Source organism: Camelus dromedarius, chromosome 19 (assembly GCF_036321535.1).
Source record: "Camelus dromedarius isolate mCamDro1 chromosome 19, mCamDro1.pat, whole genome shotgun sequence".
NCBI lineage: Eukaryota > Metazoa > Chordata > Mammalia > Artiodactyla > Camelidae > Camelus > Camelus dromedarius.
In genome coordinates, this window is record NC_087454.1 from 2,720,330 (window position 1) to 2,747,735 (window position 27,406).

Here is a 27,406-nt window from a genome sequence, read left to right on the forward strand (position 1 = left end):
GAAGGTTAAGGGAAGGGCAGGTCCAGCGCGGCCGAGAGTCCGAGCCTGGGTGTCGGGACAGGTTGGAATTTGACCAGATCTGGTTGCAGTCATGAAATATGCAGGGAGAGTAAACAAGAGCTTATTTACCGAATGCTGGGATCCTGGGCCTGCTGTGTGTCCAGATAGGGTTGGTTTAGGAGTAAATGAAAGGAAATAATTATTTCACGCGTGGCAGCTTTAGGATTTCAGATCGACGCTACAGCTAGATGGAAGAATGGTTTATTTACATTAGTTGATTCATGACGGATCCCCTAGGAAGCGCCCGTGAAAGCACAGTATCTAACCCTGTAAGTGAAGGAGAACTGGCCTTTTCCTCTGCTCATCCCCTCTTATCGCAGCGATTTTTAACCTCTGTGAGCCCCAGATCCCTCCGGAATCTGCCAAAAAGCCACAGACTGTCCAGCGAGAGAACTACGCACGCAGCACCCCAGAATTTCTCCTCGTAGCTTCTCCCCTTGGGGAGTAGGGCCAGGGGAGTCACAGATCCTTCTGACAGTTCTTTGTGGCCCCTTTTCCTCAGAACTTTTCTTGACCGTAACCCACAGTTAGAAATACATTTTATATCACAGCCTCCTTACCATATGTAAGTGTATGAAGTGTAAAGGTTCACAGGACATCACCCTGCCGTACGCAGCATCCTCTGCTCTGCTTCATTTTATTAAAGGTCATCCATGGAATTGATTTTATGACAACAGCAATGAGCCTCCGCCTGCACTGATTTCTTCTGTATCTCAGTAAAATCTGTCCTTGGATTCGGGAACCTTCTTTCTTTCAGCCTGCTTCTCAGAAGGTCCTGTTGAACTGAGGCTTGTCCCGCCCTTTCCTCTGACTTCGCGGGGGTCTGATGCTTGCTGCTTCTCCTCCAGCTCTCTCGGGGGGACTCAGCCGGCTTCTGCTGGGATTTCCTTCCCACCCTGCCCGTTGAGGAGAAAGACCACGCCTCGTGTTCGGATGCAGATCTGTATCCGCGCCCTGGAGGCTCGGCTCCTTCACGAGTTGCTTGTCCTCGTGCGCTGCACCAGCTCAGGGTCCCTGCGTCCTTCCCTGTCTCTCCGGCCCGTCTAAGCTGTGCTGATTCTTAATGCAGACTTTCAGTTAGGACCCTCACTCAGTCACTCTCTTCCCTGACTCCTGTTATCTCAAAATATGCTTCTGATCCCAGGGGACACCTTACTCCTCCCGCCCTCCAACAAGAACAGCTTTGATTTTTGTATGTGGGAGACTTAGTTACACAGGAGATTCACGCAGCCAGTAAGTCACATCAGGGACGGGGGAGCGCAGGGGGGGGTCTGACATCAGACCCAGAGCACTGGCACGCCCCCCACCCTTCTTCCTGGTCTCGCCTCCTGTTCTGTGTAGTAGCAGGAATCTGGTCTCAGTAGGTGGCGGCCCTGGCGTGCTTTCCCCAGGTGCATCAGCTCCCTCCCACAGCCGCCCTCTGGGGCAGGTGCCCCCGTGACCCACGGCCCCGCAGAGAACGGGGCGTGGAGCCTGAGGCCTGGGGGCGAGCACCTCCGTCTGGGGCCCTCCTCCTTTGCTGGGGTGTGTCGGTGTCGTAAATGCCTTCCTGTGGCCTGCCCTTTTTTTTTTTTTTTTAATTCAAGGACAGATTAGAATTACAGGCTTAAAACTTAACAGCCGTCAGCATGAAGGTGGAGGGTTTAGACCCCAGAATCAGGCTGTCTGGGTTTGAGCTGGGACTGCGTACTTCTCTGTCAAAAGGGGCGCTAGACTCGGTTTACCTTGTAGGGTTCGGGAAGAATTAAATGAAAGCACGTAAATGGCGCAGAAGCACTGGGCAGACGCTGGAAGCCAGACGGGCTCTGCTGATGCTGTGTGCAGTGCAGTTACCTCCTGTGCCCCCGGGTCACTCCCGGCGTGTTTGCCAGTCATCTGTCGGAGGGCCTTCAGAGCGGTCCCGGAGCTCAAGTTCCCCTGGGCACACGTCGCAGATAGACTGTTTTTCTAAGGGTTGTTCATGGTCAGGTTTTTGGTTTGGTGGCTGGGCTGTGCCTTCTTATGCTTTCCTTGATGATTTCTATTTTGTGATGTTTTCAGAAAGACACACAACCAAAGTCCTCGTAGAAATGTGTTCAGTGGAATAAACCTGTTCTTGTTTTTTTAATTGAAGGATAGTCAGTTTACAGTGTTGCACCCATTTCTGGTGGACAGCACACTGTCTCAGTCATACACATACCCATTTTCATATTGTCTTGCATTATAGCTTACTGCAAGATATTGAATACAGTTCCTTGTTGCTGCAAATGGCACTTTCTTTGTGTGGCTGAGTAGCTTTCCATTGTGTGCATACGCCGCAGCTCCTGTATGAGGTCATCTGCCGTTGGGCAGTTAGGTTGTTCCCCCGTCTTGGCTGCTGTGCACAGTGCTGCTGCGAACACTGGGCAGCAAACCCGTTCCTGGGTTAGGATGTCAGAGTAGTGTCACTGCGGTTGGGAGCTCGGCCCTGTGAGCCGGGTGCTTCTCCTGTAGCCCTTGCCGTCGTGTGCGGCGGGCCTGCGGGCTCTGGGAGCCTCGCTCGGTGCGTTTGGCCTCGGCCCCTCGGGCGCGTTGCACACGAGGACCCGGTGGGGCCGCGCGCCCGCCGTGGTCCTGCCCCCAGCTCATGCTCTTTGTGAGGGAAGCTTGGCTTGATGGTGGCGGCCTTTTCGGGGGCTATTATTACATAAAAGGACATTTCTACTGTCAACTTTGCTCTTGGAGAATCAGATGGCTTTGACGAGCGCTAGTTCTGCAGGCCTGCGTTTTAGGGCCCCTCCGCCTTGTTTAGGGGAGAGTTCTGTTCGCTGCCCCCACTTACAGAGAGCTTTTAAAAATGTGAGCTGGGTGTGTGCTGAATGAAGGGGTTTGTGTTTGCCGGCACCACCTCTTCTTTCTCCTGGCCTCCCGGCTTCCCGCTTCCCCTCAGCGCCTCCCGCTCCGACTGCAGGGGGCAAACTGGCGGTCCGGGTGGCTGGCTCGGGGCCAGGCTGGCACGAGAACGCCTGCGGATGCAGATACAACGTACGAGAAGCTTAGGAACAAGTTCAGGCTTCTGTGTTTTCTTCTGAACCACAGGCTTCGTGTTTTATTACACACGTGTGATGTCCGGGATGTTACGGATCATCAGGAGGGTGCAGAGAGGGGCTAATTCATTAGCAGCAGTTGCTCGCTTCTCTAGCACAGAGCACTGAAAACACAAGACAAAGCGTGTGGGTGCCGGTGGGACACGCGGCGCAACAAGCAGAACGTTCTGGTACCATGTGCGTGTTCCTTCTAGTTCTGTTTGCGGCTCATCCAGTGATGCTTTGATGAACATCCCTGAGGTCCTCACCGGCCCGAGGGGCAGAGGGGCAGAGGGGTTGGCCTGCTGTCGTCGCCTCAGGGCCAGGCCGGATGGCACTGTCTGCGTAGGAACCACAGAAACCATGAGTTCAGTTAAGGTTGAACACAAGACAAACAAGTAATCAACTGTGTTCCTGTAGGCAGAGTACCAAGTTGCTTATATACTTTTACAAGATTTACGATAGCAAAAACACTATAACCACAAACCTGTAAATCAAATAAAATACGCAGAAAGCATTGTAAAGCTTTACTGAAGGAAATTAAAGAACCGAATGGAGCGGTTTCATGCTCGTGGACGGGGAAGGCTTGTTTCTGTAATGTCTGTTTCTCCCGAGTAAACCATCAAGTCGGAATTTTCTCTATAAGTCCCCAAATAAAGTGTGTATTCATTTTCATTTTGCCTACCCCCCACCGCCCCTGTTGAGTTATTGTTACACGACACACGTTGACCTTGTAACACGTTGGGAAATGTTGTGCCAAGAGTAGCCAAGATAGTTTGTAAACAGAACAGGGTGCTTATTATGTGGCATTACGGACAGCATGGTGCTGATGTTGGGAGCAAACAGAACAGAAGGGTGAGTCGTGGGTAGACGCTTGGTAAGTGACAAAGATGAGGTTACAGACTAGTATGGAAAGGACTGTCTCTTCAGGCCATGGTGCTGGGATATTCCACCATCCGTGTGAGAAAGAAACAAAATTAGATCCCCTATATATATGGCCGAGTCGGCAAAGTGTGAACAGGGGCTCACGGGGAAGGAAATCAGGATGGGAAATAAAGTTTTGTAAGAATTCTCTTCTCGTCCATTGTCAGGAAGGTGCAAAAACAGAAGCTACCACTGCACACCAACCGAACTTTTAAGATGTTACTGTGTTGACGAGGCTGTGAAGAAATTGCTGCTGATTGAAGTGTAAACAGTTAATCTAACCTCTTCTGGCAGCAGTTTGGTAATAGTCTGGTTACGTTCTGGGCGCTTGTACCACCAAGTTTAGGAGTTTTTCTCCCAGGTGCATGTACCTTACGGAAGTAGCCATGTGCATGAGGAGTTGTTGACAAGGATACCTGCATTATTGTTTGCAGTAGACAAAAACGGGAAGCAACTCAAACGTCCATCAGCATGAGGATGGGTAAATGGATGGGTGTATTGCTCACACTGTGGAATACTACGCAGCCTTTAAGATGAGTGAGCTAGGTCTGCATGTATGAAAATGGATTAATTTCAGAAACATTGGTGAGAATTAGAGAAGTAGATAGAGTTTAAAACCATGTGAAGTGCTACTTACTGTGTGTTAGATACACACACATAAGTAGTACACTTTTCCAGAGACATGTGAGAGTGATAAACATCACGTTCGGAACAGTAGTTACCCCCGAGGAGCTGGGGTGCTCAGCGGGTTACAACTGTATCATACTGTGTTTTTATTTTGAAACACCCGAATCAGTTATCGCAGAGTGTTAGGGTTGATTAGTTAGGTGGGCAATCAGGATATAGATAATTCTCTTCCCCCCACTTTCTTATATTATCAGAATGTTTCTTTTGGGGAGACCCGAGGAAAGCATTGCTGTCACATGAAGTAAGAGTAATCTGTCTGGTAGGAAGTTCTCCTCATGAAATACAGGCTTAAAAACATTATTAAAAAGCAGGCGCTGGGAGATTGAGCAAGCAGAGTGTTAGTTACGTCGGCACATCCTTGGCACTAGAGCCAGGGGGGCGGTCAAGGTGAAGCAGGGTTCCGTGTCAGGAACTGTTCCGGGACACAAGCAGCAGTGAAGGTGCTCATGCTTCCTTGTCGCCCCCCACACAGTATACTCCCTGGGCTGCTCATTAGAGCAAGAGCCAGTGTTAGGATGTGGTTGGCTTTGGTCCTGCAGATGGGCAAACTAAGCAGAATCAGATGAATTCGCCTCAAAGAGGAAGTTTAAGGCTGATGAATGGACCAGTCTTGGGCCTGCGTCAACATGCTGGTTTTATAAATTCAGATGATGTTATTCTCTGGGTTTAATGCCAGACTTGTATGGTTAAGGCCATTAGTGCTGATGGCGGGTGTTCCTCTGCCCCAGAGTGTCACGGCGGCTGTGATCCACGAGAAGAGAGCTGGAAACCAAGGGTCTGAAGAAATGTGTCAGGGACACAGAGCACTGTGGCTGCTTCTCCACAATCAGCAACGCTGCTTTTAGTGGCTGGTCACAAATCCCAAGCACCGTCACGACCCCGTACCACACTGTACGTGCAGATAAAGCATTCGCGAGTCTTCCATTTCACCCTGGTCCTCAACCTCCAGCTCCTCTCCCAGCTTCCACTCTGTGAAGGCACCCTGAGTACTGGCTGCCGGGCGCGGTGGGGCCCATCACTGTACAGAGCATTTATTTAGATCATCTTTAATTTCTTCCAGTAACATTTTGAAGTTCTCGGAGTCAAATTCTTGAACTTTTATTAAACTGATTCTTAAGTATTTTATCCTTTTCAATATATTGAGTGGGATTGCTTTCATATTTTCACTTCTGGATCATCCTTTGCTATAATATAGAAATACAGCAAATATGGAAAAGCAGTTGACTTTTACACATTGATCTTGTAGCCTTCAGCCTGTTAGTTCTCATAGTTACTTTGTAGATTCCTCAGGTTTTTTCCCCTGCGTACCAGATCATGTCCTTTGCAAGTATAGATAATTTTACTTCTTTCTTTCCATTCTACTTGTGTTTGCCTTTTGGGCTGCATAGAACCCATAGCGTGAGGGTCAGCAGGAGCGCTGAGAACTCACATCTTGCTTGTAGTTTCTAGGATGTTTAGGGGAATATCTTCAGCCTTTCACGTTAAGTTCACAATATTAGCTGTAGAGTTTTTGTGGCGTTCCTTATCCAGTTGAGAAAGTTTCTGTTTCTAGTTTGTTAAGAGTTTTGGTCATGAATTTTTATTTCGTCAGATGCTTTACCGGTGCCCACTGAGATGATCATGTGGCTTTTACCCTATATTCTGTTAATACAGTGTATGACATTAGTTGATTTCAGATGTGAAATTGACCTTGTATTTTGGGGATAAATCCCACTTGGGCATGGTGTGTAATCCTGTTTCTGTGTTGGTGAATTTGGTTTGGGATTTTTGTGTCTGTGTTTTTTGGAAATAGTATTCTGTAGGGGTTTTTGTTTGTTTTTATTGAGTTTTGCTTTTGTGATGTCCTCGTTTGGCTTTGCTGTCAGGGTAATACTGGCCTTGGAGAACGAGATGGGACGTGGTCTTTCCTGTCCTCTGACTGTTTGTATGGGATTTTTTTTCTTCATTAGATATTTTGTACAGTTCACAGACGAAGACATGTGAGCCCGCACTTTGTGGGAAGACTTTAAATTACTAACTGTATATTCGTTCACTTGTAAATCTGTATAGATTCTGTTTCTTTCAGGGTCTGTTGTGCTAATTTATATTTTCCTAGGCATTTCTCCATTTCACCAAAGTCGCCTCATTTGTCAGCACAGAGTCACATTACGTGCTGTTTCCTTGTGGTCCTTTAAATTCCTGCCACGTAGATAGTGATGTCCCCTCTTCCATGTCTGCTATTGGTAATTTGTGTTCTCTTCTTTTTTAGGTCATTCTAGGTAAAGCTGTATCAGTTTTGTTGATCTTGTCGAAGAACCAGCTTTGGGCTTTAATATTTTTCTAGGTGGTGGTTTTTGCTGTTACACTGATTTCTGCTCAGATGTGTATCACCTGCTACCTCCCCCTTGCTGTAGACTTCATTTGCTCTTCTGTTCCTGTTTCCCCAGGTGGAAAGCTTAGATGATTGATTTTTAAACTTTTGTCCTTCTTTTCTGAATAGGTGTTTTAAAGCTATACAGTTCCCTCTAAGCACTGAAGTTATGCTTTTTTCATTTACTTCCAAATGCCTTCTCACTTCCCCTGTACTTTTTTCTGGAAAATTTCCAAAACTGTTGGTTTCTAATTTAATTCCTTGTGGTCAGTGAACAAGATTTTCTCTTTGTCTTTAGCTTCTGATAGTTTCGGGGTGGTGTGTCTAGGTCAGGGTCTCTGTCTTGAATCCTCTGAAGTTTATTGAAATTTGTTTTAGGGCCTAGAACATGGTCTGTTGTGGTACATGTTCGGTGTACACTTGAAGAGTGCGTATTCTGCTGTTCCGGGACGGCGTGTTCTGTAAGTGTCAAGCAGAGTGAGGTGATAGATAGCATTCAGGTTTTCTGTATCATTACTGACTTTCTGTTTTATTCTGTCAGTTGTTGATAAGTAGGATATTGAAGTCTTCAACTTTAAATGTAGAGTTGTCTGTTTCTTTCATTTCTGTTAGGTTTTTCTTCCTATAACTCTTTTAGGTATATGCATGCATTCATGGTCATTTTACCTTCCTGAAATGCTGACCTTTTTTTATCATGATGATCATGAAGTGTTCCTCTCTGTCTCTAGGAGTATTTCTTGGCTAAAAGTCTGTTTTGTCTAATGTGAATATAATCACCCTCAAATGGCTACTCTGAGCACAGCATATCTTTCTCTGTCCTTTTACTTTATTTTTACTTCTGAATCTAAAGTCGAGTCTTTTGTGGAGCACATAGTTGCTTTGTTCAATCTGTCAACCTCTGCTCTTTGTTGAGAGTCTTTAGTTTTCCTATTTCATGTAATTATTGGAACGATTAGATTTAGTGTGTCACTGTGCTAGTTTCCTATTTATGTCATTGTTTCTTCTTTCCTGCTTTCTTTTATGTTAAACACTTTTTGCCTTCACCATATTAATTTCTGTGATTTTTTTTTAAAAAATGATATATTTGAATTATTTTCTTAGTGATTGCTCTGAGGATTATAATATGCATTTTATTACAGTCTACTTCAGGTTCATACTACCTTAATTCCAGTCAGTATATCATCCTAACTCAAACACGTCTCCCATTTCCCCGCTCCCTTTGCGCTGTTACATACATTATACCACGTAAAGTTACATACACTACAGCCAGTGTATCAGGTGTGTACAGTGTTGTAATGTTTGCTTTATACAGTCTGGCTTCATTTAAGAAATTGACTAGAAGGAAGACACAGTATTCAGCCAGTCTTGTGTATTCCCCCACCTGTTTGCTGTCCCCCCCGCTTCCTGTCTTCCCCTGCCTTTGCATTACTGTCTGCAGTCTTTCTCTTTTAACCTGTAGAACTTCCTTTGGTGTTTTTTGTCGGGCAGCTCTGCTGGTGGTGGCTTTTCTCAGTATCACTTATTTGGGAATGTCTTTATTTTGCCTTCATTTGGAAGGGTAGTTAAGCTGAATATAGAATTCTTGGGGCCTTTTTTTGTGTGTGTGTGTGCTTTGAATACGTCATTGCCCTGGTTTCTGCTTGTCCATTGTTTCTGATGAAAAGTCAAGCATTAATTGTATTGTTGTTCCCTTATGCATGTTACCTTGTTATTTTCCCACTGGTTTTAAGATTTTTCTCTGTCTTAGCTTCCAGAGTTTCAACAACTGTATCTCTAAGGGTCTCCTTGTATTGACATTAGTTGGGCTTTATCAAGCTTCTTAAATGTATAAATAATTACTTTTCATCTTACTTGGAATGTTTTCAGCCATTATTTCTTAAACATCTCTTTTTTTCCCTCCCCCTCTCTCTTTCCTCTTAATCTTTTTGCTCTGTTCTTCACTTTGGATAAAGTCTGTTGACCTCTCAAAAATTCACTGATTCTTTCTTCTCCCCTCTCAAATCTGCTGTTGTTCACCTAGTGAATTTTTAATTTCACTTTGTTTTGCAGCTCTAGAGTGTTTGCTCTATGTTGGTAGGCTCTATTTCTTTGTTATTCCCCATTCTAATTGGCATCATGTTTTTCTTGAGTTCTTTAAACATGTTTTTTAAATGTACTTATAAAGGTTGATTTGAAGTCTTTTTCTGCTACATCCAAATTATGAGTGAACTGAGAGATGGTTTTCATTGACTATTTTAATTCCTGAGTGTGACTCATACTTTCTGGGTGTTGTGTGTGTGTTTCAGAATTTTAATTTTTTCCCTGAATTTATTGAGGTTGTTTTGCGAGTGTGTGTGTGTATGTTTTAAGTCACTTGCCTGAATGCCATGCAGGGAACTATGGCCACGGATTTCTCTGCTCAGCTCCCTCCATCCCAGTTCTTACCTTGATTTGTGGCCTGACTTTCTAGGGGTCACTCTTGCGTCTGCATAGATTGTGAGTCCGGTTTTGGTCAGAGGCTGTGGTCAGATGCCTCGAGCCCGTAGGCTTCCACCCTCTGCACTGGGTTTGGGTTGGGTTGGGAGTGCACTCAGAGCTCAGGCGGCCCCCAGGCCTGCCGGGTTTCACTCTGTGCCGGCCCCCTCGAGGGCCTCCTGGACACGTGGCAGGTGGGCTGCTCCTCAGGCCCCGGGGGCCGCCTCACTTCCAGGCTCCCCCTTCACATCTCTGCCTGTCCCGCCATTGTCGCTCGCCGCTGCTGGACTTCAGCCCGGGCCGGAGGGCTGCCGCCTCTTCCGCCTTCTGCTTCACGTCGTGCCAGTCCCCCTGCCCGCTAAGCTTCAGGCTTTCCAGGCCAGCCCCTCGCTGCCGGAGCTGGGGGGCAGCAGGCGCGGGCAGCACGGCCACCGGCCTCCGCCGGGGGCACTCAGCTCAGCGGTTCTCATGAGTACCTGCTTCTCAACCTGATGGTTGCCTCTGGATTCCTAGGGCCCTGAGATAGCTGTTTTGGACAACTTTGCCAAGTTTTATGGTTGTTTTTTCAGTGGAAAGGGTTTGTCAATCTCTTCTTTCCCCTCTTGTGGGCCTGATTTCTTCTACTGAGGTCATCAGACGTGACTGACTGACCCCGCTTCAAAACACTTGGCTTCTGGACCCACGTCTTAGTCCCCCTCCAGTGCCGCTCCTCGCTCTTCCTGCAAGTCCCTGCCGGCTTCTCCTGTCCGGTCTGCCTTCTGCGTGGCTGAGTGTCTCAGGGCCTGGTCCTGGAACTCCTTTCCATCCTCACCCACACTTCGCTCCCTGCCTGGTCTCACGGGTTTAATGACTTGTGATGCCTGCGAATCGCAGGCTTCTGTCTCTAGCCCGCATTCCCCATGTCTGAGTCAAATGACCTCCTCCCTATCTCCACTTCATGTGTTTAAAACTGAGTTCTTGTATCTCCTCGCATCCCAGTGGACGTCAGCTCTGTCCTTCCAGTTACTCAGGCCAAGTGTCTTGCTTGGCCAGAGTTCTTCACTTTCCCGCACAGCTTGTATTCGGCCCATCGGGGGGTCTTATTAACACTTCTTTGAAAGTAGATCCCAGATCCAGCTGCTGCTCACCGTCTCTCTTCCATCACTGCTGAGTCCAAGTACCACTTCTCTCTCTAGGATGATCACGGCACCTGCTGGTCCTCGTTAATTCCACAAAGTGGCTGGTGTTGTAATTCTGAAATTACTTGCTTCTGCCCAGGACCTTTCTGTGGCTTCCATCTTGCCGAGAGCAAACCCCAAGCAGAGCTGGGCTGCAGGGCACTGAATGGAGCCCTCCCCCTGCCCCCAGCCTCCCTGGCCTGGTCGACCCCATTTTCCCCGTTACCCCCACCCACCTGAGCCTCTGTGGCCTTCTCGCTGCTCCTCACACACTCCAGGCACACCCTGCCTTGTGTGGGGTTCACGTCGGCGTCCCCCGGCTGCATGTTCTCGGTGACCACTGGCTCACCCCCTCCTGAGCCACCTCTCCATCTCCCTGTCCTCTCCCTGTGGTTTTTTCATCTAAACGATTATATGTACTTAATGCAGTTCCCATTTATTAATGTGCCTGACCCCTTTCACTTGCATGTAACTGCCAAGATAGAAGGCAAGACCGTTTTTGTTTCCTACTGTATCCTCGGTAAAAGCAGGGTTGTAGGGACTTTGTACCTGTTGGTGGACTTGGTGGTTGGATTGACTCCAGGCAGCAGAACTGGACTTTAAAACCCATCGGGTGCCAGGGCCTCCCGCCAGGCCAGCAGCACCTCGAGACCAGAACCTCTTCCTTGGCAGACTCCGAGTCTCCCATCCCACGATCACCTCTAGGTTGTTGGGTTTTCTGTAAACATTGTATGTGCCCCCTCCACCCCAGCAGTCTCCCTAAATGGGCTTTGGGGGAAACAGAAAGGGACCCTTCCCCACAAAAACTGCTCATCACCCCTGGTCCAGGACACACCGTCCCTGATACTCATGTTACTGGGGAAGAAACTAGACTTTCAGTCCCTCTTCTGCGCCAACCCCTAGTGTCCCTCCCTGGCGTTACATCAGATGTGGCGTCACAAGGCGGCTTCCGTAATAACATCAGGCTGGGATCTCTGTGCAGGAGTCGAGACTTGGGTTTCTGGCCAGAGCAATTATGTTCTGGCTCCTAAATGATGCACTTGTTTGCTGCTGGTCTGTGTGCAGGTGTATCCGTGTGTGGTGTTGCAGTCTCCCCTGAGCTGCCTTCGTCCCGGAGCGGGCTTTTCCCTCTGGTGGGTGTGCTCATTCCTGTTAGTGGGGCACTTGGGAGGTTTCCAGCGCAGAGCTGTCCTCTCTGTGAGTCAGCTGGTCATTCCTGAGAAAAGTTTCCACCAAACTGCATCCGTGAAATCAGTCACAAACATTACCTCTGCTGAGCACTAAGTGTGCGCCTGGGGTCTTCGTACTTGACCTCATCTTGCTGTGTCTTGGCATTTAGGCTTGGCTTTCTTTGTAGCACATTTAGATTTTAAAATGAGTACTTTGGCAAAGTTTTTTATAGTTTAAGATATATGGATGTTTGCCTGTAGGGCTGTAGTTTCTAACTTTGCTATTTTGTTATGAGAATATAATGAAAGAGGAAAGTCTCCAACTCAGAAATCCTTGCTTATCTGTTCTCACTTCCTGAACAGTTTGGTCTTTGTCTCTATCCGTTTAATAAAGCCAGACAGCAAAGCACAGATCCCAGCATTCCGACTCAGGACAGGAATTTCTTTATTATTAATCAAGCTCTCTATTTAAAATAGCTTTTTTGGTTTGTGTTGTCAGTGAAAAATAACAAATGCTTTATTCTATTTTGAGGTATCTGAAGAATGATACAGTTGCTATGAAATATGCTTTTGTAGGTTTTCAGTTGTAGCAGCTGTGGGGGAAGTTGTGATTCACCCTTGTTTACACAAGAGACACACATAGATTCAATCCACTTGGTGGTTTGTTTGTCAAGTGTGCCAGAAGCAAGTGGCTTCATTTGTACCAGACACCGTCCCACTCTTATTCAGAACAAAATGCCAGAACTGTGACTTACTGGTAAAATTTCTAAATGGCTTAACCTTTAAAAAAAAAAACAAACCCTGAATCCATTTTCACTTGTGTAAGGCATGTAAGTAAAAGCGGATAGACACGGTGGGAGGAGGACGCAGGTCCCTGAGGGCCTGTCTGCCGGGAGCATTTCTTCACTCTGGGTTCCTCCAGCCTGAGAGCTGCTGGGCGTTTTCCCGTTAAGTTTGTTAAGTGAGGAGTGACCGGTTCGGTAGGTACCTGGATCGCAAGTGTGCGGTGGTTCTGACAGATGTCGCACGCGTGTGACCGCCGTCCTGACGGAGGAAGAACGTGCCCCGCTCTGCTCCCCCAGCCACGGACACCCCCGCTGCGATCCTCACCACGGGCGGCCGTGCCTCCCGCGGGCCCTCGAGCAGGTGGAGTCACGCACGTGTGCGCCCCGTGTCTCGCTTCACGGACTCAGCGTGACGGGGCTGGACTCCCCCGCGTTGGTGCCGGGTCGGCGGTGCCGCGGTCGTGCTGCGGGCCGCGTGCGCGGTGGGTGCGCTTCGTTCTGCCCATCCCTCCGCCGTCCAGTTGATGGTCCCTGGGCCGGCTCCGTCTCTGGCTGCTGGATGAAGCTGCCGGGAACGTTCTCCTGCAGGCCTTTGTGTGGACGTGTGTTCCCGAGTCTCTTGGGCAAATGCCTGGGAGTGGAGGGGCTCGGGTGCGTGTGTGTCCCAGGATCCGCCGCGCGACTTTCCACGCTCACCCGTGCTGACGTGAAAAGAAGCCGACCGCCAGGTGTCTTCCAGCAGAGCCCGGCTTATTCGGGATCAGCAAAGCAGCGCATTTCAGGGTCTCCGCCAGACAGGCCGCGGGTGAGTCCCCGCCTGCGACGGAAGGAGAAGCTTTTATAGAGGAGACGGGGGTGGGCGGGCTCAGCATACAGCCCCTGGCTTCTCATTGGCCGAGTCCTCCTGGGAAAGAAGAGTCTTCTCCTGTTGGCTTGGCTGTCGTCACAGGGGTAAGAGCTCCCCCTGCTGGTCTCCCGACCCTATTAACAGAGCTTTCTGGTGATTAATGTTTCTTACCAGCCGTGAATGAGAGTTCCAGTTGTCCTGCGTCTTCATCAGCATTTACAATTGTCGTCTTAATTTAGCCATTATAGCAAGTCTTAAATTTAGGTAACACAGCCCTCCAACTTTGTGCTTCTTTCAAGGTTGTTTTGTCTTTTCTACATTCCTACCTTTGACATATAAAATTTTAGACTTTTGTCAACTTACGTTAAAAACCTCTAGGATTTTTGATCAGGATTTTGTTGCATCTCTGTATCAATTTAAGAAAAATTGGCAACTAAATAATATTGAGTCTCTCAATTTATAAACGTAGTGTATCTTTCAGTTTATGGGTATTCTTTAATATCTCTAAGCTATGTTTTGTCGTTTTCAGCAGACATTTTAGACATTTTTATTATATTTATTCCTGATATTTTGCTCTTTGATTATATTGTAAATGGAGAGTTAAAACTTTTCATTTTTAGTTGTTTAATACCACTATTTATAAAAAACACTTGACTTCCTAAAAATTTTGACATTCACTCAATTTTTCAAAATTTAACCCTGTGGCTTAATTGAGCTTGCTTATTTTTCCTAGTAATTATTGTAGATTCCTTTGTTTCTGAGTTCTTAAAATCCGGAATGAATATTGACTTTTCCTCAACGATTCTTTAGTTATTAAGAAAATTAAAACGTTCACCTGCCCACTACACAGCCTTTGGTGAACGTTGTTCGGCTTGCCACCCTGCTGTCCGTCCATCAGTCCATCTTATTTGTTGACACGTTTTAAAGTACGTGCTGACATCCATGCATTTCCCCCTAAAGAACTTCGTTTAGCACACATTTCATTAACCTGAATTCCGTATTTGTAGTTTTTTCTTGTGATGTAAAATTTCCTAATAGTGCAGGGCACTTAAATACTGTATGAGCCGCTGAGCTTAACAAAGGCGTCTGCCAGTGCCCCCCAAGGCTGGAGTCAGGGAGCCGTCTCCCCGGAAGGTTCGTGGCTCCCCTGTCCTAGTCAGCTCCCTACCAACCTTTGTTTTTGCTTTTTTTCAGTAATAGTTGTTTGGGGGTTTTGTTTTTGTTTTGGGGGGCTTGTTTAAGACTTTTCACTTAAGTAGAAGCATACAGTGAGTATTCTTTTGAGTAAGGGTTTTGGTTCAGCATAATATTTTGAGACCCACTCAAGTGTCTGCACGTCTCACTAGTTAAGTTCTTGCTGAGATTATTGTACTGGCATATAACAGGTGGTCCAGTTATGTGGACTGTTTCTAGTTTGGGTCCATCGTGAACAGAGTTGCTATAAATAGTTTTTGTGCAAGTCTTTCTGGAGATGTATGCTTTCATTCCTTTTGGGTAGGTAATTAAGATTGGAACTGCTTCCTGGGTCATAGGGCAGGTATTTGTTTAGCTTTATAAAATGCTGTCAGGCCTTTTTCCAGAATGGCTGGACCGTTTTTAAATCCTGCCATCGGCGTATGAATGTGCCAGCTGCATGTCCCTGGTGTTTTTCCATTGTAGCCACTCTGATGGGTATTTTGTAGCATCTCTTTGTCTTTTTAACTTGCATTTCCTCACAGATGATGACATTCATCACTTTTTAATGTGTTTACTGGTCATGCACGAATCTGTTGGTCGGCGTGTCAGCAGCCTCCCTCCCAAGAGCCCCGGTGTGGTGTCACCACCAGCACGGGCGGCCAGTTCACCCCAACAAACCGAGGGGCCTTCTTGCCGTGGAAAGGTTTGCAGGACTGTGTGGGCAGTAGCTTCTGTCTGTTCAGCCCCAACAGGAAAAAGGAGGCCCGGCCCCTTCCTGGGCTCTGGGGACTGGCAGCGGTCTGGCCTCACTTGGGCGTTGTCCTCCTCAGCCCTTGAGCCAGGCCGACTCCCACATCTGTGTCCCTTGAGGCCAGACCTAGCAGACTGGGGTCGGGTCAGTCCCGGGTGCTGTTGGTGCACACTGGAGCGGGCAGCCCCTTCTGAAAAGTGGCTGCTGTTGGTTGGCTGTTGCTGCCAGGCCCTCTTCCGCCTGTCCCAGGGAGGTCTGTGACTCTCAGACCTGGCGCCCCCTTTACAGACCGGTCAGTTTGAAATCGGTTCCTAACACAACAGGAAGGGCCCAGTGCACTCGGTTGTTAAGTGGAGATGCCGCGTTGAAAACTAGACACCTTGGCATCGTGGCTTCATGTGAAAAGCTTCAGGAATCCATATCTCCCACTCTTCCCTAAATAAGCACAGCCACTGACTCGGGGGGACCGCTGACCCCCAGGATTCCCCCAACGTGCCCGGGGCTGGTTCTCCATGGTTCAGGGAAGCCGGGGCCCGATGCTCTCTGCTCAGATGCTCCGCTCGTTGGGCAGAGCCCCGGGAGTCTTCCTCGGGGATGGCAAAGCCCTGTTTAATTACATGTTGGATGAAACAGGTTGAAGTGACGTCTTCGCAGGGGACTAAAATGTCACTCTGGGACCTGCCAAGCAGCGCGGGGTGGCTCCAGCTCCCGCACCTGCCACACAGAACATCTGTTAACGCCCCCCTCCCCACAGCTGTCACCGTCATTCCGCAGTGCAGACGAATGCCACCGGGCTGGCTGGGTGGGCGCACTGGATGGGCTGGACTGCCTGCTGTCAGGCACTGCCTCCAAAAACAAGGGCAAGGCCGCTACTGGGACTGTGCCAGCCGGAGAGCAGCGGTCGAGCGCCCGCGTGGGGGCCCGGCCGCCGTGATCAGCGCGTTCCCACGCCGGCATGCGCGCCGCGGGACTGAGCGCGCAGGTGGGATGCACGTCCCTCCCGCAGACACGGTGACCCGGAGACCTTGACGTGTTCCAGGAAAGTCAAGCAGTAGGTCCCGCCGCCCTCCAAAGACTGGGGTTCTCTCCAGAGTGAGGCTGCGCCGGGTTACTCAGGGCGGGTCCCTGGACGGCTGCTGGGCTTACTGTGTGTGCCTCCCGCAGGCCAGAGCAGAGAAAACGTGGTAGGAAGTTTGTCCCCGTGAAGACACGTCAGCCCTGGAGGGGTCCCCGCCGCGGGCCAGGACAGATCCACGCCGTCACTGATGCGTCCTGCGTGCCTGAGTGCATGCCCGGAGCAAGAGGGAAAATGAGTTCAGGAGCTGAGGAGCCGCCTGGCTCCCTGAGATGGCCCTGGTGGCTTGTGGGGTTTGCTCAGCCCGCTGCTGCAGGGCCTGGGAGGACCGCTGAAGGACAGGGTTGCAGTGCTTCTCCCTGATGGTAGAGTCACGCTGGTAGTCGCTTTACTTACGAGCTGAATGAGACAGGTTGGATGGACGTGGTCCCAGCCTGGGCTGGTCGGAGCGGCTGACGGAGTGGTGTACACAGAGGGCAATTTCCCAGAAGCCACGCAGTGTGGAAACCAGGGGTGGACACTGTCGGGAGACAGTTCTCGAGGGATCCCTTGCATCTCTGTGTGTCTTGGGAGCCGAGACTCTGACCACATTTGCTCTAGACTTGGTATCTGTGTAGCAAACAGTTGTAGACAAAGCTGGTGTCTCCCTTCAGGCCTCCGCCTAGGTTTGCCTACAGCTCTGGGTGGCAGAGAGAGGACAGGCGTGCTCACCGGCCATTGGGAAGTGTCTGGTTCCTCTCCTGTAACCCCCCGCACGAGCTGCTGTCTGCCTCCTGGCCCTCCTTCTGTTGCCCTGCAGAAATGGGGTCCAGGTAGCTGGTACAAGCGGAGGCTGATACTCTGACAGTTGCTCTTGCTGTGAGTAATTTTTTTTTTCTCTCTGATGAGGAGTCTTCTAAAAACCAGCATCCATGAAAATGTCAGCTTGCAATAGCTAACTTGCTAGATGGCAAATAGGTGAAATTTCAGACCCTTCATGGCTCTTGAAGGTCGGCTGCCGGAACTTCCTTCAGCTCTTGTTCCTCTGAAAATATCTTTATTTCATCTCTGCCTTTCTTTAAACAGCTTTTTAAAAAAAAAAAAAAAAGATGAATGCACATACCAGACAGATCACCCATTTAAATTGCTCAGTTCAGTGGCTGTTTATACAGCATTGCATCCGTCAGCACAGTCAGTTTTAGAACAATTTCATCACCTCAGAAAGGCATCCAAATCCATTAACTCTCACCCGCCTCCTCTGCCTTCCCTCCCCACCAGTACCCCTGCCCCCAGCCCTAAGCAACCACTGATTTGTTTTCTGTCTCTAAAATCACCTGTTCTGGGCGTTTCTTACAGATGGAATCCTGTGTGGACTTTTGTGACTGGCTTCTTTTGCTTAGCATAATGTTTTCAAGGTTCATCCACGTCGTAGTAACTGTCAGTACTTCGTTCCTTTTCATGGCCGAATAATATTCCCTCACAGAGCCATGCTATTTTGTTTACCTGTTCATTGGCTAATAGACATTTGGATTGTTTCCACTTTTTGACTGTTATGAATAATGCTGATATAAACATTCATATACAAGTTTTGGTGAGGACACAAGTTTTCTTTCTCTTGAGAAGACTCCTAAAAGTGAAATTGCTGGGCCATGGGGTAACTACCTGTAACTGTTGGAGGGGCTGCCGCACGGGTTTCAGAAGCGGCTGCGCCATTTTACATCCTCACCAGCAGCGTGTGAGGGTTCCAGTTCCTCCACATACTTGTCAGCACTTACCTGTCTTACTTTAGCCATCCTGCTGATTTCTTCTTTGGCCCATTGATTATTTAATATGGGTTGTCTAGTTTCCACATTTGTGAATCTCTCAAATTTTTCTATAAATAGTTTTCAATTTCACCCAGTTTTATTGAAGGTAAGACTTTGTATGATTTCAATGTCTTTAAATTTATCAAGGTTTGTTGTGTGAGATAGCATGTGGTGTGGTCTCTGCTGGGGAACAGTCCATGTGCGCTTGGAAGGAGCGTGTTCTGCTGTTGTTGGGTGGACGGCCCATGGATGTCTGAGGTCTGGTTTGGGTTTGGTCTTATTCGGGTCTTCTGTTTCCTTGTTCGTCGTCTGTTTGCTCTGTCCACTACTGAACGTGGGCCTTGAAGTCTTCAACTATTATTGTTGAATTGTCATTTCCCCCGTTGCTTTGATCGGTTTTAGTTTCACGTGTTCTGTGTACACACGCTTATCACTGTTTTATGTTACATTTCTGTATGTTAGAGATCCAGCAGTAAAGTCACATACATACTATTTTATACAGCTGCTTGTTAAATAAGAAGAATGCAGAAAAACAGGCATTTTAAACTTTTAGAATTACATAAGTCCCTTTACTAGTCTTGATTTTTGTTTTTTTGTGTGAATTCTGATTGGCCAGCTTCCAGCCTGAATATCCTTAGTATTTCTTGTAAACAGTTCTGCCAACAACAAATTCTGTTTTCGTTTATCTGAGAATGTCTATGCTGTGTTCTCATTTTGAGGGGCAGGGGTCGTCTGCAGGCTTTTTAGAGCAGTTTTACGACTCACAGCTAGTGGAGCAGAGAGTTCCCCTCTGTTCCCTGTCCGCCCGCACGTGAACAGCCTCTCCCACCATCAGCACCCCAACCACAGTGAGACACTGGTTGCTAGGATCGGTGAACCTACGTTGACAAGTCAGTATTGCACACAGTCCATAGTTCACATTAGGGTTCACCCCTGATGTTGTACACTCTGTGGGTTCTGACACATCCATAATGACATAGATCCACAGTCGCACAGAATAGTTCCACTGCCCTAAAAATCCTGTGCTGTACGTACTCGTCCCCTCTCGCATCCCAGCCTTGATGAACACTGATGTTTTCACTGTCTGAATGATATTTCCTTTTTCAGAATGTCATAGTTGGAACCATACAGTAGATAGTCTTTCCTGTTTCCATTTTTTGAAAGATAGGATTGCTGGATATAAGATTCTTAACTGACAGTTTTTTGGTTTTAATACTTTGAATATGTCATCCCACTGCCTTCCGCCTGCACTGTTTCTGATGAGAAGTTAGCCATTCATCTTCCTGGAATTTCCTTGTACGCGAGGGGCTGTCTTCCTCTTGCTGCTTCCAGATTGTCTCTTTCCTGGTGACTTTCAGTAGTTTGACTGTGCTGTGTGTTTGTGGCTCTCTCTCTGAATGTGTCCTCTTTGGTTTGTTGAGTTTCCTAGACGTGTAGATTATTGTTTTCGAGTAAACATGGAAAGTGTTTATGTCAATAAATGCGGAAGCCATTATTTTTTGGGTCTTTCTCGGCTCCTTCCTCTCCCGTCCTCCTTGTACTCCCACTACACGTATATTGCTCTGCTTGAAGGTGTCTCCCATTTTTCTTCGGTTCTGTTTATTTTCGTTCTATTTTCTTTCGTTTGTTTGGATTGCATAATCTCTACCCACCCTTTTTTCCAGGTTGATTGGTTTTTCTGCCAATTCAGATCTACTGTTGAGAACCTCTAATTCGTTTTTCCTTTTAGTTGTCCATTTCAACTCCAGAATTTCCATTCGGTTCTTTTTGCAATTTCTGTCTCATTAATGATATTCTTTGTTTAATGTGATACTGTATTTACACCTTTCTTTAATTCTTTGACTTATTTGAAGTCTTGTTTCCACTACTGTGTGAAGCCTTGATGTGCCCCCTCAGGGGTCACGGCCGTGGACAGCACGTGGCCGCCCGGGAGGGACAGCAGTTCCATCTCTGACTCTCCCCCTGGTCTCTCTAAGCTGCTGCTTTGTTTGGTGTCACACCTGGCCTGTTGGCCTCCCCTGATCACTGGCTGGTCACTGGGCTATTTTCGACACACCCAGGTGCGTAATTGCTCGTCAGTCTGATTCAGTAGATTGGGGCAGGGTGGCATTGAGGCCAGTCTTTGAGGTTGGTTTTTACCCCAGGCACGCTCTTCGCCATCTCTCTTTCTGATTCTCCATGGTGAACTAGGTGAGCGGTGGTTTAGCTTGTTGCTCTTAATTTATCATTTTCAAGAGCATCCTTAGGTTTAAAACTTCCCACGCTCTGTCTCAAACAAAGTTCTTGTAGGGAGCAGCTCTCTTGTCTTACAGGTTTTCTCCCCAGGCTGTCTCTGAGCCACTCTTCTGGGTGCTGGGTGTGGTGTAGCCGCTGGTCTTCTCGGCTTGCCTCTCCCAGCATGGAACCTGTACCCCAGTATGACTTGGGGCAAGAGCCGTCAGAGTTCCTGCATCCTGGCCCTGCTACCACGGGGGAAGGGCCTCTAATGGGTCCCGGGCCAGGCAGAGAAAGGAGCTCCTGGTCCCCGCGGCAAGCCTGGCTTGGGGGCAGAGCGGCGGGGGCGCCTGTGTTCTTGGCCGAGCCCACCCCAGGTGAGCCCCTGCCACACTGAGCTGGGGCGGGGGGAGGGAGGAATTGGGTCGGGACTCAAATGTCAAGACTTTCTCTGTGCTTGTTGACTGTTAGTAAACTTTCTTGAGTAATGTTTCTTCATTTGCTCTGTGGCCTTAGGGCCATTTTCAGACGCTTAGGCTGGTGTGGTTTTGAGGGGACGGGGTCTGTTTCGTTGGTTGGGGGGTGTCTGCAGAGCTCCTGATGACACCGACCTGGAGGTGGGGTCTGCCTTGCTCTTGAAGCCTGGTTTCCCCTGGAATTCTGAGCTGACAGTCCCTTCCTTCGGTGGAGGTGCGTTTCCTTGTCTCCTGGCCTCCGTGGTTGTGGCCCTGTGTGTGTCTTCACAGCCTCACTCCACCAGCCGGTTTGTGTTTTTCTTATCTTGGTTTTTTTAGGCTTGACTGTGATGTTATTAGCGTGATTTATGCTGACCACCTGCTTTCCTTCTAAAACTCTGGGGTTTTGATACATGCTGGGCCGAGAGGGTGTGAGCAGCCTCCAGTGCAATCCTGGGTGCTGAGGCTCTGAGGAGATTGTCTGGTGACAGCTCGCTGCTGGAGGAACAAAGCGTGTCCTGGGTGTCCTGAGTGACCCCCCCCTGGCGGCTTGCGCTTGGCTCCCCCGGACCTCACCCCACACACTTTCCCTTTGCTGGTTTCCTCTGGGGCCATCCTCCCGCAGTGAATCACAGCCACGGGCGGGACTGTGTGCTGGGGCCTGGGGCGGGCTCGGTGCCTCCAGCACGCCAGCTGCTGCGTTCCCGGCCTGCTGCCATTCCTGGCCTGCCCAGCTTTCGAAGGGGTTGTCTGTTGTTTCAGGGGCTTCCCTTCCATGCGGCCCTCATGCCCGGGGTCCCCTCCCCTCCACTCCTGCTTCCATCCCCTGAGCCCGTAACACTGTGCTTTCTGCCGAGTTCTAGGGGTGCAGGAACCACTGGGTCCCCTCGTTTCAGGGGCCCACCTCCACCCCCGGTTTCCATAGGCCTTTGGTTTCTTTCCAGTGTCGTCAGATAGCTAGGTGAATATCATTCCTGTTTCTTGAAGTGGGAGGATGTATCTGCCTGTGTTTTCAATAGTTAACAACTGCTGTTAGTAGCTACGGCAACTTGTCCTTTTAGGCGTCAACACAACCTTCTCGTGGCTGGTGGGAGCCTCTTCCTCATCTAAAGGGCTGTTGCTTTTCCGGGGCCCACCAGCATTCTCTGACGTGAGCAGGGTTCTTACTGGTTCTTTTTTCCCTAGTGACGCTCTGTTGTTCCCGGTTAACTGGGCACTGGCGTCAGACTTAAACCTGAGAAAAGCTTTCTGTGTTGCCTCTGTTTCAGAGTCATCCTGGGAGCTGCACCCTCTGTTCTGGGAGGGACCAGAGCACGGCCGGTTACCGATGACGGTGCAGGCGTCAGGCTTCGCCTCTTGCAGCTCCTTTGCAACTTTGGTCTTTTTCTTGTGAGCGTGTATATTTGCATGCCTTGACCTGATCTAACTTCTCAGGCCGTTTGGTATTTTAACTGCAGCAATAGCTTTGTCCCTCGTCTTCCTGAGCTCTTTAACCAGGGTGGGGTTCTCTGCGGGGCTTTGCTCATAGGGTAGTGACCTGCATCCATCCTTTTCTGTGTCCTGTGCAGCCCCCAGCACATCCCAGCCCACCCCTGCGCCCCGAGACTGCGGGGCAGGGGGGCGTTCAGAACGACCCTTTCGGATTCATCTCACTGCTCCGTAAACCTTCAGAGGACTTCACACTGTTACAGAAGCCTGGTTCTGCTGCTTTGACATTGCAATTTTTTTTTTAGATTGAGTTTTAGAAGGAAATCCTAACAAAAAGAACTTTTGTCTGCAATTCTGTGCTTTCATGAAGAATTTGTTTTATAAAATTCTTTGCATTGAAATTCTGTAATTAGAAGTGGATGCCTGCATACACATTGAGAAAGAGTTCGTGGTTACTGGTTTTCAGAACCAGTTATTAGTGGGGCGGGGCAGGGGTGGTGCTGGAACCGAAGGGGGAGGAGCTGAAGACCCACGGAGAGATTTACTTATGTGTTGTCTTGTGAGCAAAGCTTCCTCCCGCACCACCACAGAAGTGCTCTGGAAGTCGTTTTCTGCTTAATACTCTAGTAAAACCTTGTTGAATCCAGGTGATGTGCCTCTTTGTGGGAGATGAATTTATTTTAGCCACACGGACTAGGAATCAGCATGGCTTCACTTTTAAGCTTTCACAGTGGGGAGGACATTTGTCCTTGAATTGGGGAGGGGGTCCCCGTTTAGTGTGAAGTCGGTACAAGGGGCCTGTGGTGGTTGTGGCCTGAACCTCTCGCCCCGTGTCCAGTGCCTGGCATGGCTCTTGTAGACCAGCCACTTCATGTGTGTGTCCGTGGGTTCAGCCATCTGTGTTGTCAGATTGAAGCCACGTCCCCCCGCAGGGCGGCCGAGCAGCATAGGGGGCCCCGAGTGCCCAATGTTCCTCCCCCGTCCAGCACTGGGGCCCACAGGCCAAGTCCAGGAGTGGTTGCCACAGTTTTCAAGTAGTTGAAGAAAGTCAGAAGTATAATATTTTCAGACATGTGAAAATGACGGAATCCTGACTTTAGTGTGCATAGATGGTTGTTTTCAGTGCCATCTCGTTTACGTGGCATCTGTGGCTGCCGTGGCAGGGTGGTGTGGTTGGGGGACCACGTGGTCCCTTACATAACATTTGTCACGCCACAGGCTCCCATGTGCCTCTTCCTGCCACCGAGGACACACAAAGCCCGTGTACGCCCCACAGCAGCTGCAGGGCCTTCCTGGGGGTGAGGCAGGGCCGTGGGGGGCTGGCCAGGGGTGGTTCTGGGGGAACACGGGCCTGGAGAGAGCACACAGACACAAGGAGAGGCAGGGAGGAACCTGTCCTCCCTGACCAGACCCTTGCTCCCGCTTCAGGGAAACTCATTCAAGCCAACTTAACGCTTCTGCGGTGGAAATTTATTTAGAAAGAAAATAAGTATTTAAACAACACGGTTTGCTCTTAAGAGATAATCTCTTTACCCCTTGCATTTAAAACTTTCCAGTTATTTCTGCTGTGAAATTGATTTGCGTGGAATTTCCCAGAAATATGTGTCTTACTTAAATTGAAGTGCTCACGCCCCTAAACGTAACTCGTCACAAGCGGAGGAGTGAGGGGATCACTTCCAGAGCTCCCCGAGCTGCACTGGGGACCATGTGGCCCCCAGTGCAGGTCTGACGCCAGTGTCCCCCCTCGAGACCTGCTGGGCGTGAGGCCCGCCTCCTGCTGAAACAAGGCCTTTCTTTGCCTTTGACCCTTTTTGCACTGAAGCAGTAACGTGTATTTGACTGGAGACTTTCCTGGAGTTAAGGGCTTAAATTCTGTATACCCCAGGTGGATGTATTGGAGAGTTTAAGGAGGGTTTTGAGAGCAGGGGAAATGTTGGGGTGGGATGGCGTGTATCTCCCGTTATAAGCGTCTGCAGCTGGACTCGGTGGGCCTCTGCTGTTTTGCAATGTTGGAGAACTCGATACGTCGTCGTGTCACCTGACCTCACCTGTAACTTTGCCAGAGCTGTGTTGATGACCTTGACAACGGATGGACTTAGACCTTGCATCCTTAATTGAAGAGCTGCTTGCCGTGTGGCTGCAGGCTGCCACCTGCAAGGTGCGAGGCACGTGCTGCCTCCCGGGAACCAGGCTGTGGGTTTTGTGTTGCCTGGAGGGGTGCCAGCAGATTCCAAGTGTTTGTCCAGTAACGTGGGGGGCAGTATGTCAATATACTTTGTTCACACAAGTCATAGGCGATCTCCATTTACGCTTAGGATGTCGAGGTAGTAGAATTTGTCACAGTAATAACTGTCATGACAAGTCTGTGTGAATTCATAAAGGTGGTGTGGGGCGTGTTGATCATCAGATTCAAAGATTAACAGCATCTCCCTTTAAAGAGGACAGCGTAAAACTAGTTAAAACCTAGGTTTGAAGGTAAATAACCTGACTGATCTGTACCATTTTAGTACCAGTAGAGCAGTAAGTCCTCTGCTGAGCTTTTTAAGTTTAACCGAGTGCTTCTAAGTGACACTTGCAGTACAGACCACGTTTCCTGGGTGGGCGGGTCCGGGTCCCCCGCTCAGAGCTCTGCAGGCTCCGTGGCCGCGCTGTTTCTTGCGTGCTTGCTGTCGGTAGCCTGAGGACGACCGGGCAGAAGGCTGGAGACGACTGGTTCTGTTCCAGTTGCAACTGTGAAAACCAGCTCAGACTGTCAGTGTTCAGTGTAAAAGATAAAAGCCCCCTTTGAAGCACCTAAAAAAATAAGCTACCTAACGCACACCCATATATTCCGAGGATTTTGTTTGACCAAATTTCAAGGAAACTGCTGGAATCCCAAACACCGCGTTCCTCTTCTGTTTTCAGGCTGGGGAGGCGGTCACCGTTGGCATCGCCTGTTGTGGTTTTTATGGTTTCTGCTGCTCCGCTGGCACTTTCTTCCCCAGATGATTTGTTTACACGCTTCTCTTCTCCTCTGCACACAGGTGGAAAGGATCGTCGACAAGAGGAAAAACAAGAAGGGGAAGACGGAGTACCTGGTTCGGTGGAAAGGCTACGGCAGCGAGGACGACACGTGGGAGCCGGAGCAGCACCTGGAGAACTGCGAGGAGTACATCCGCGACTTCCAGCGGCGCCACAGCGAGAGGCAGAGGGAGGGCGCGCTGCCCAGGGCCCCCCGGACCTCGCCCAACAGCGCGCGGAAGCAGGTCTCCAGGTCCACCAACAGCAGCTTCTCCAAGGCCTCCCCGAAGCCCCTCGTGATCGGCAAGGACCCCGAGTCCAGAAGCAGCGCCTTGTTTGCAGCCAGCCAGAAGTTCAGGAAGAACACGGCCCCGTCCCTGTCCACCCGCAAGAACATGGACCTCGCCAAGTCAGGGATAAAGATCCTGGTGCCCAAGAGCCCCATCAAGAGCAGGACCACGGTGGACGGCTTTCAGAGCGAGAGCCCCGAGAAACTGGACCCGGTCGAGCAGGCTCAGGAGGACACGGTGGCGCCGGAGGCGGCGGCCGAGAAGCCAGTGGGAGCTCTGCTGGGCCCCGGCGCCGAGCGGGCGCGGATGGGGAGCCGGCCCCGGATACACCCGCTAGTGCCTCCAGGGTCCGGCCCCGTGACTGCGGCCATGGCCTCGGGCTTAGCCGTGAACGGGAAAGGTGAGTGCCGGGGCAGCTCGAGGCCCGCCCAGGGATGCTCCCGGGTGGGGGCGCCCCCCCTCCCTCCTGGGGGCTGCTGCGGGCTCTGCTCTCGGCAGGTGCCGTCCACGGGGGCCTGGGGGCTTTCGCCAGCCTTCCCCTTCTTTACTTGGAGGCTTCGGCCTTGGCCTCTTAAGTCAGCCTGGGCTGTCTGTCTCATAACCGTCCACCCCCTGCACCAGCACGTTGACTTGATTTAAACAGTGTCTCACTCTCAGTCATTTACGGGTTTTTTTACTGCTGGTTTCGTTCTGAAGCCACCTACATCAAGGCGTCTCTCAGGCCCCGGCTCTCGTGCTCGGAGCCCATCTGGCTTTTCTGAGTGTGACCAGTATTGATCATAGTCACGATCCTTGTTTTGCTGACCCCTCTCGATGACCAGAAATGCCTTTCACTGAGGGTCTCGTTGCTGAATGCAGCCTCGGGGACCTGGGCTTGTCTCTGAAACAGTCGACTGTTGGGATCTCTTTTTCAGAGGAGTCCATCAGCATGTTGGTGTTTTCTGTTTTATTTTCCCCGTTCCTGCCCCTGGGGGTCTGGTGGCCTCCCTGACCCTGAGACAGCACAGCTGGGACCAGCACGGGCGGCCTCCCTCCCTGCGCTTTGCTTTCCCCGTGCCGGGCTAGCCCCCCTGATTCTAGAAATCTGTCACACTGTCTCATGTGAACCATCCACAGCTTTCTAATTGGTCTCCCTGCTTCCTGCCTTTTGACAGTTCCATCCATTTTCTGTAATTCTTGGCCAGGAGGGGGGGTCCCCAGTCACCAGGCTGGTTGTACCACCATCCCCTTGGTCAGCAGCTGTGCCCAGCCCTGCCCTGCCCGCCCAGCTCCCTCTCCCCACGTCAGTGCCCCCTCCCCTCCGCCAGGACCTCTGTCCCCCTCCCTCCCTCACCTCGGGAGCTCCGCTGCTTCCTTCTGGTTCAAGGCCATCTGCTCTGTGTCCTCAGTCTCCCGGGCCCCGCCCTCCGCACTGCAGGGCTGTGGTCCTCTGCACCTGTGTGCATCTCCCTCAGCCCCCACTTAGCAGGATAATAGGAGGCAAGGCTGGGTGATGTCGGCTTGTGGGGGCTCTCTTCCTCCAGTGAGATGTGCCCCTGAGACGCCGCTCTGGCTCTCCTGCTGTGCTGCCTCCACAGACTTGGTCTTGGGCCCGTGTCGCACTGAGGGGGATGGTTCCTGAAGTTTGGGTTTCCCTTTGCACGGCCCTGGCCCCCCTGCCAATGTCCCCAGTTGTCACTTTGCCCGGACACTGCTGTTCATCGCGGCTCCTGGCCTTCACCTGCAGCTCATGCGAGCAGACTTAGCATGTGGCCCA

General features: G+C 49.9%; 1 protein-coding gene across 1 annotated transcript in view; it reads left to right on the forward strand.

Moving 5' to 3' along the window:
* Positions 1-27,406, forward strand: part of CDYL (chromodomain Y like) — a 100,951-nt gene that overhangs the window by 40,577 nt on the left and 32,968 nt on the right. Inside the window, exon 2 of the mRNA XM_064476156.1 lies at positions 25,384-26,050. Coding sequence (XP_064332226.1) covers positions 25,384-26,050 — 667 coding nt within the window. The remainder of the gene's footprint in view (positions 1-25,383; positions 26,051-27,406) is intronic.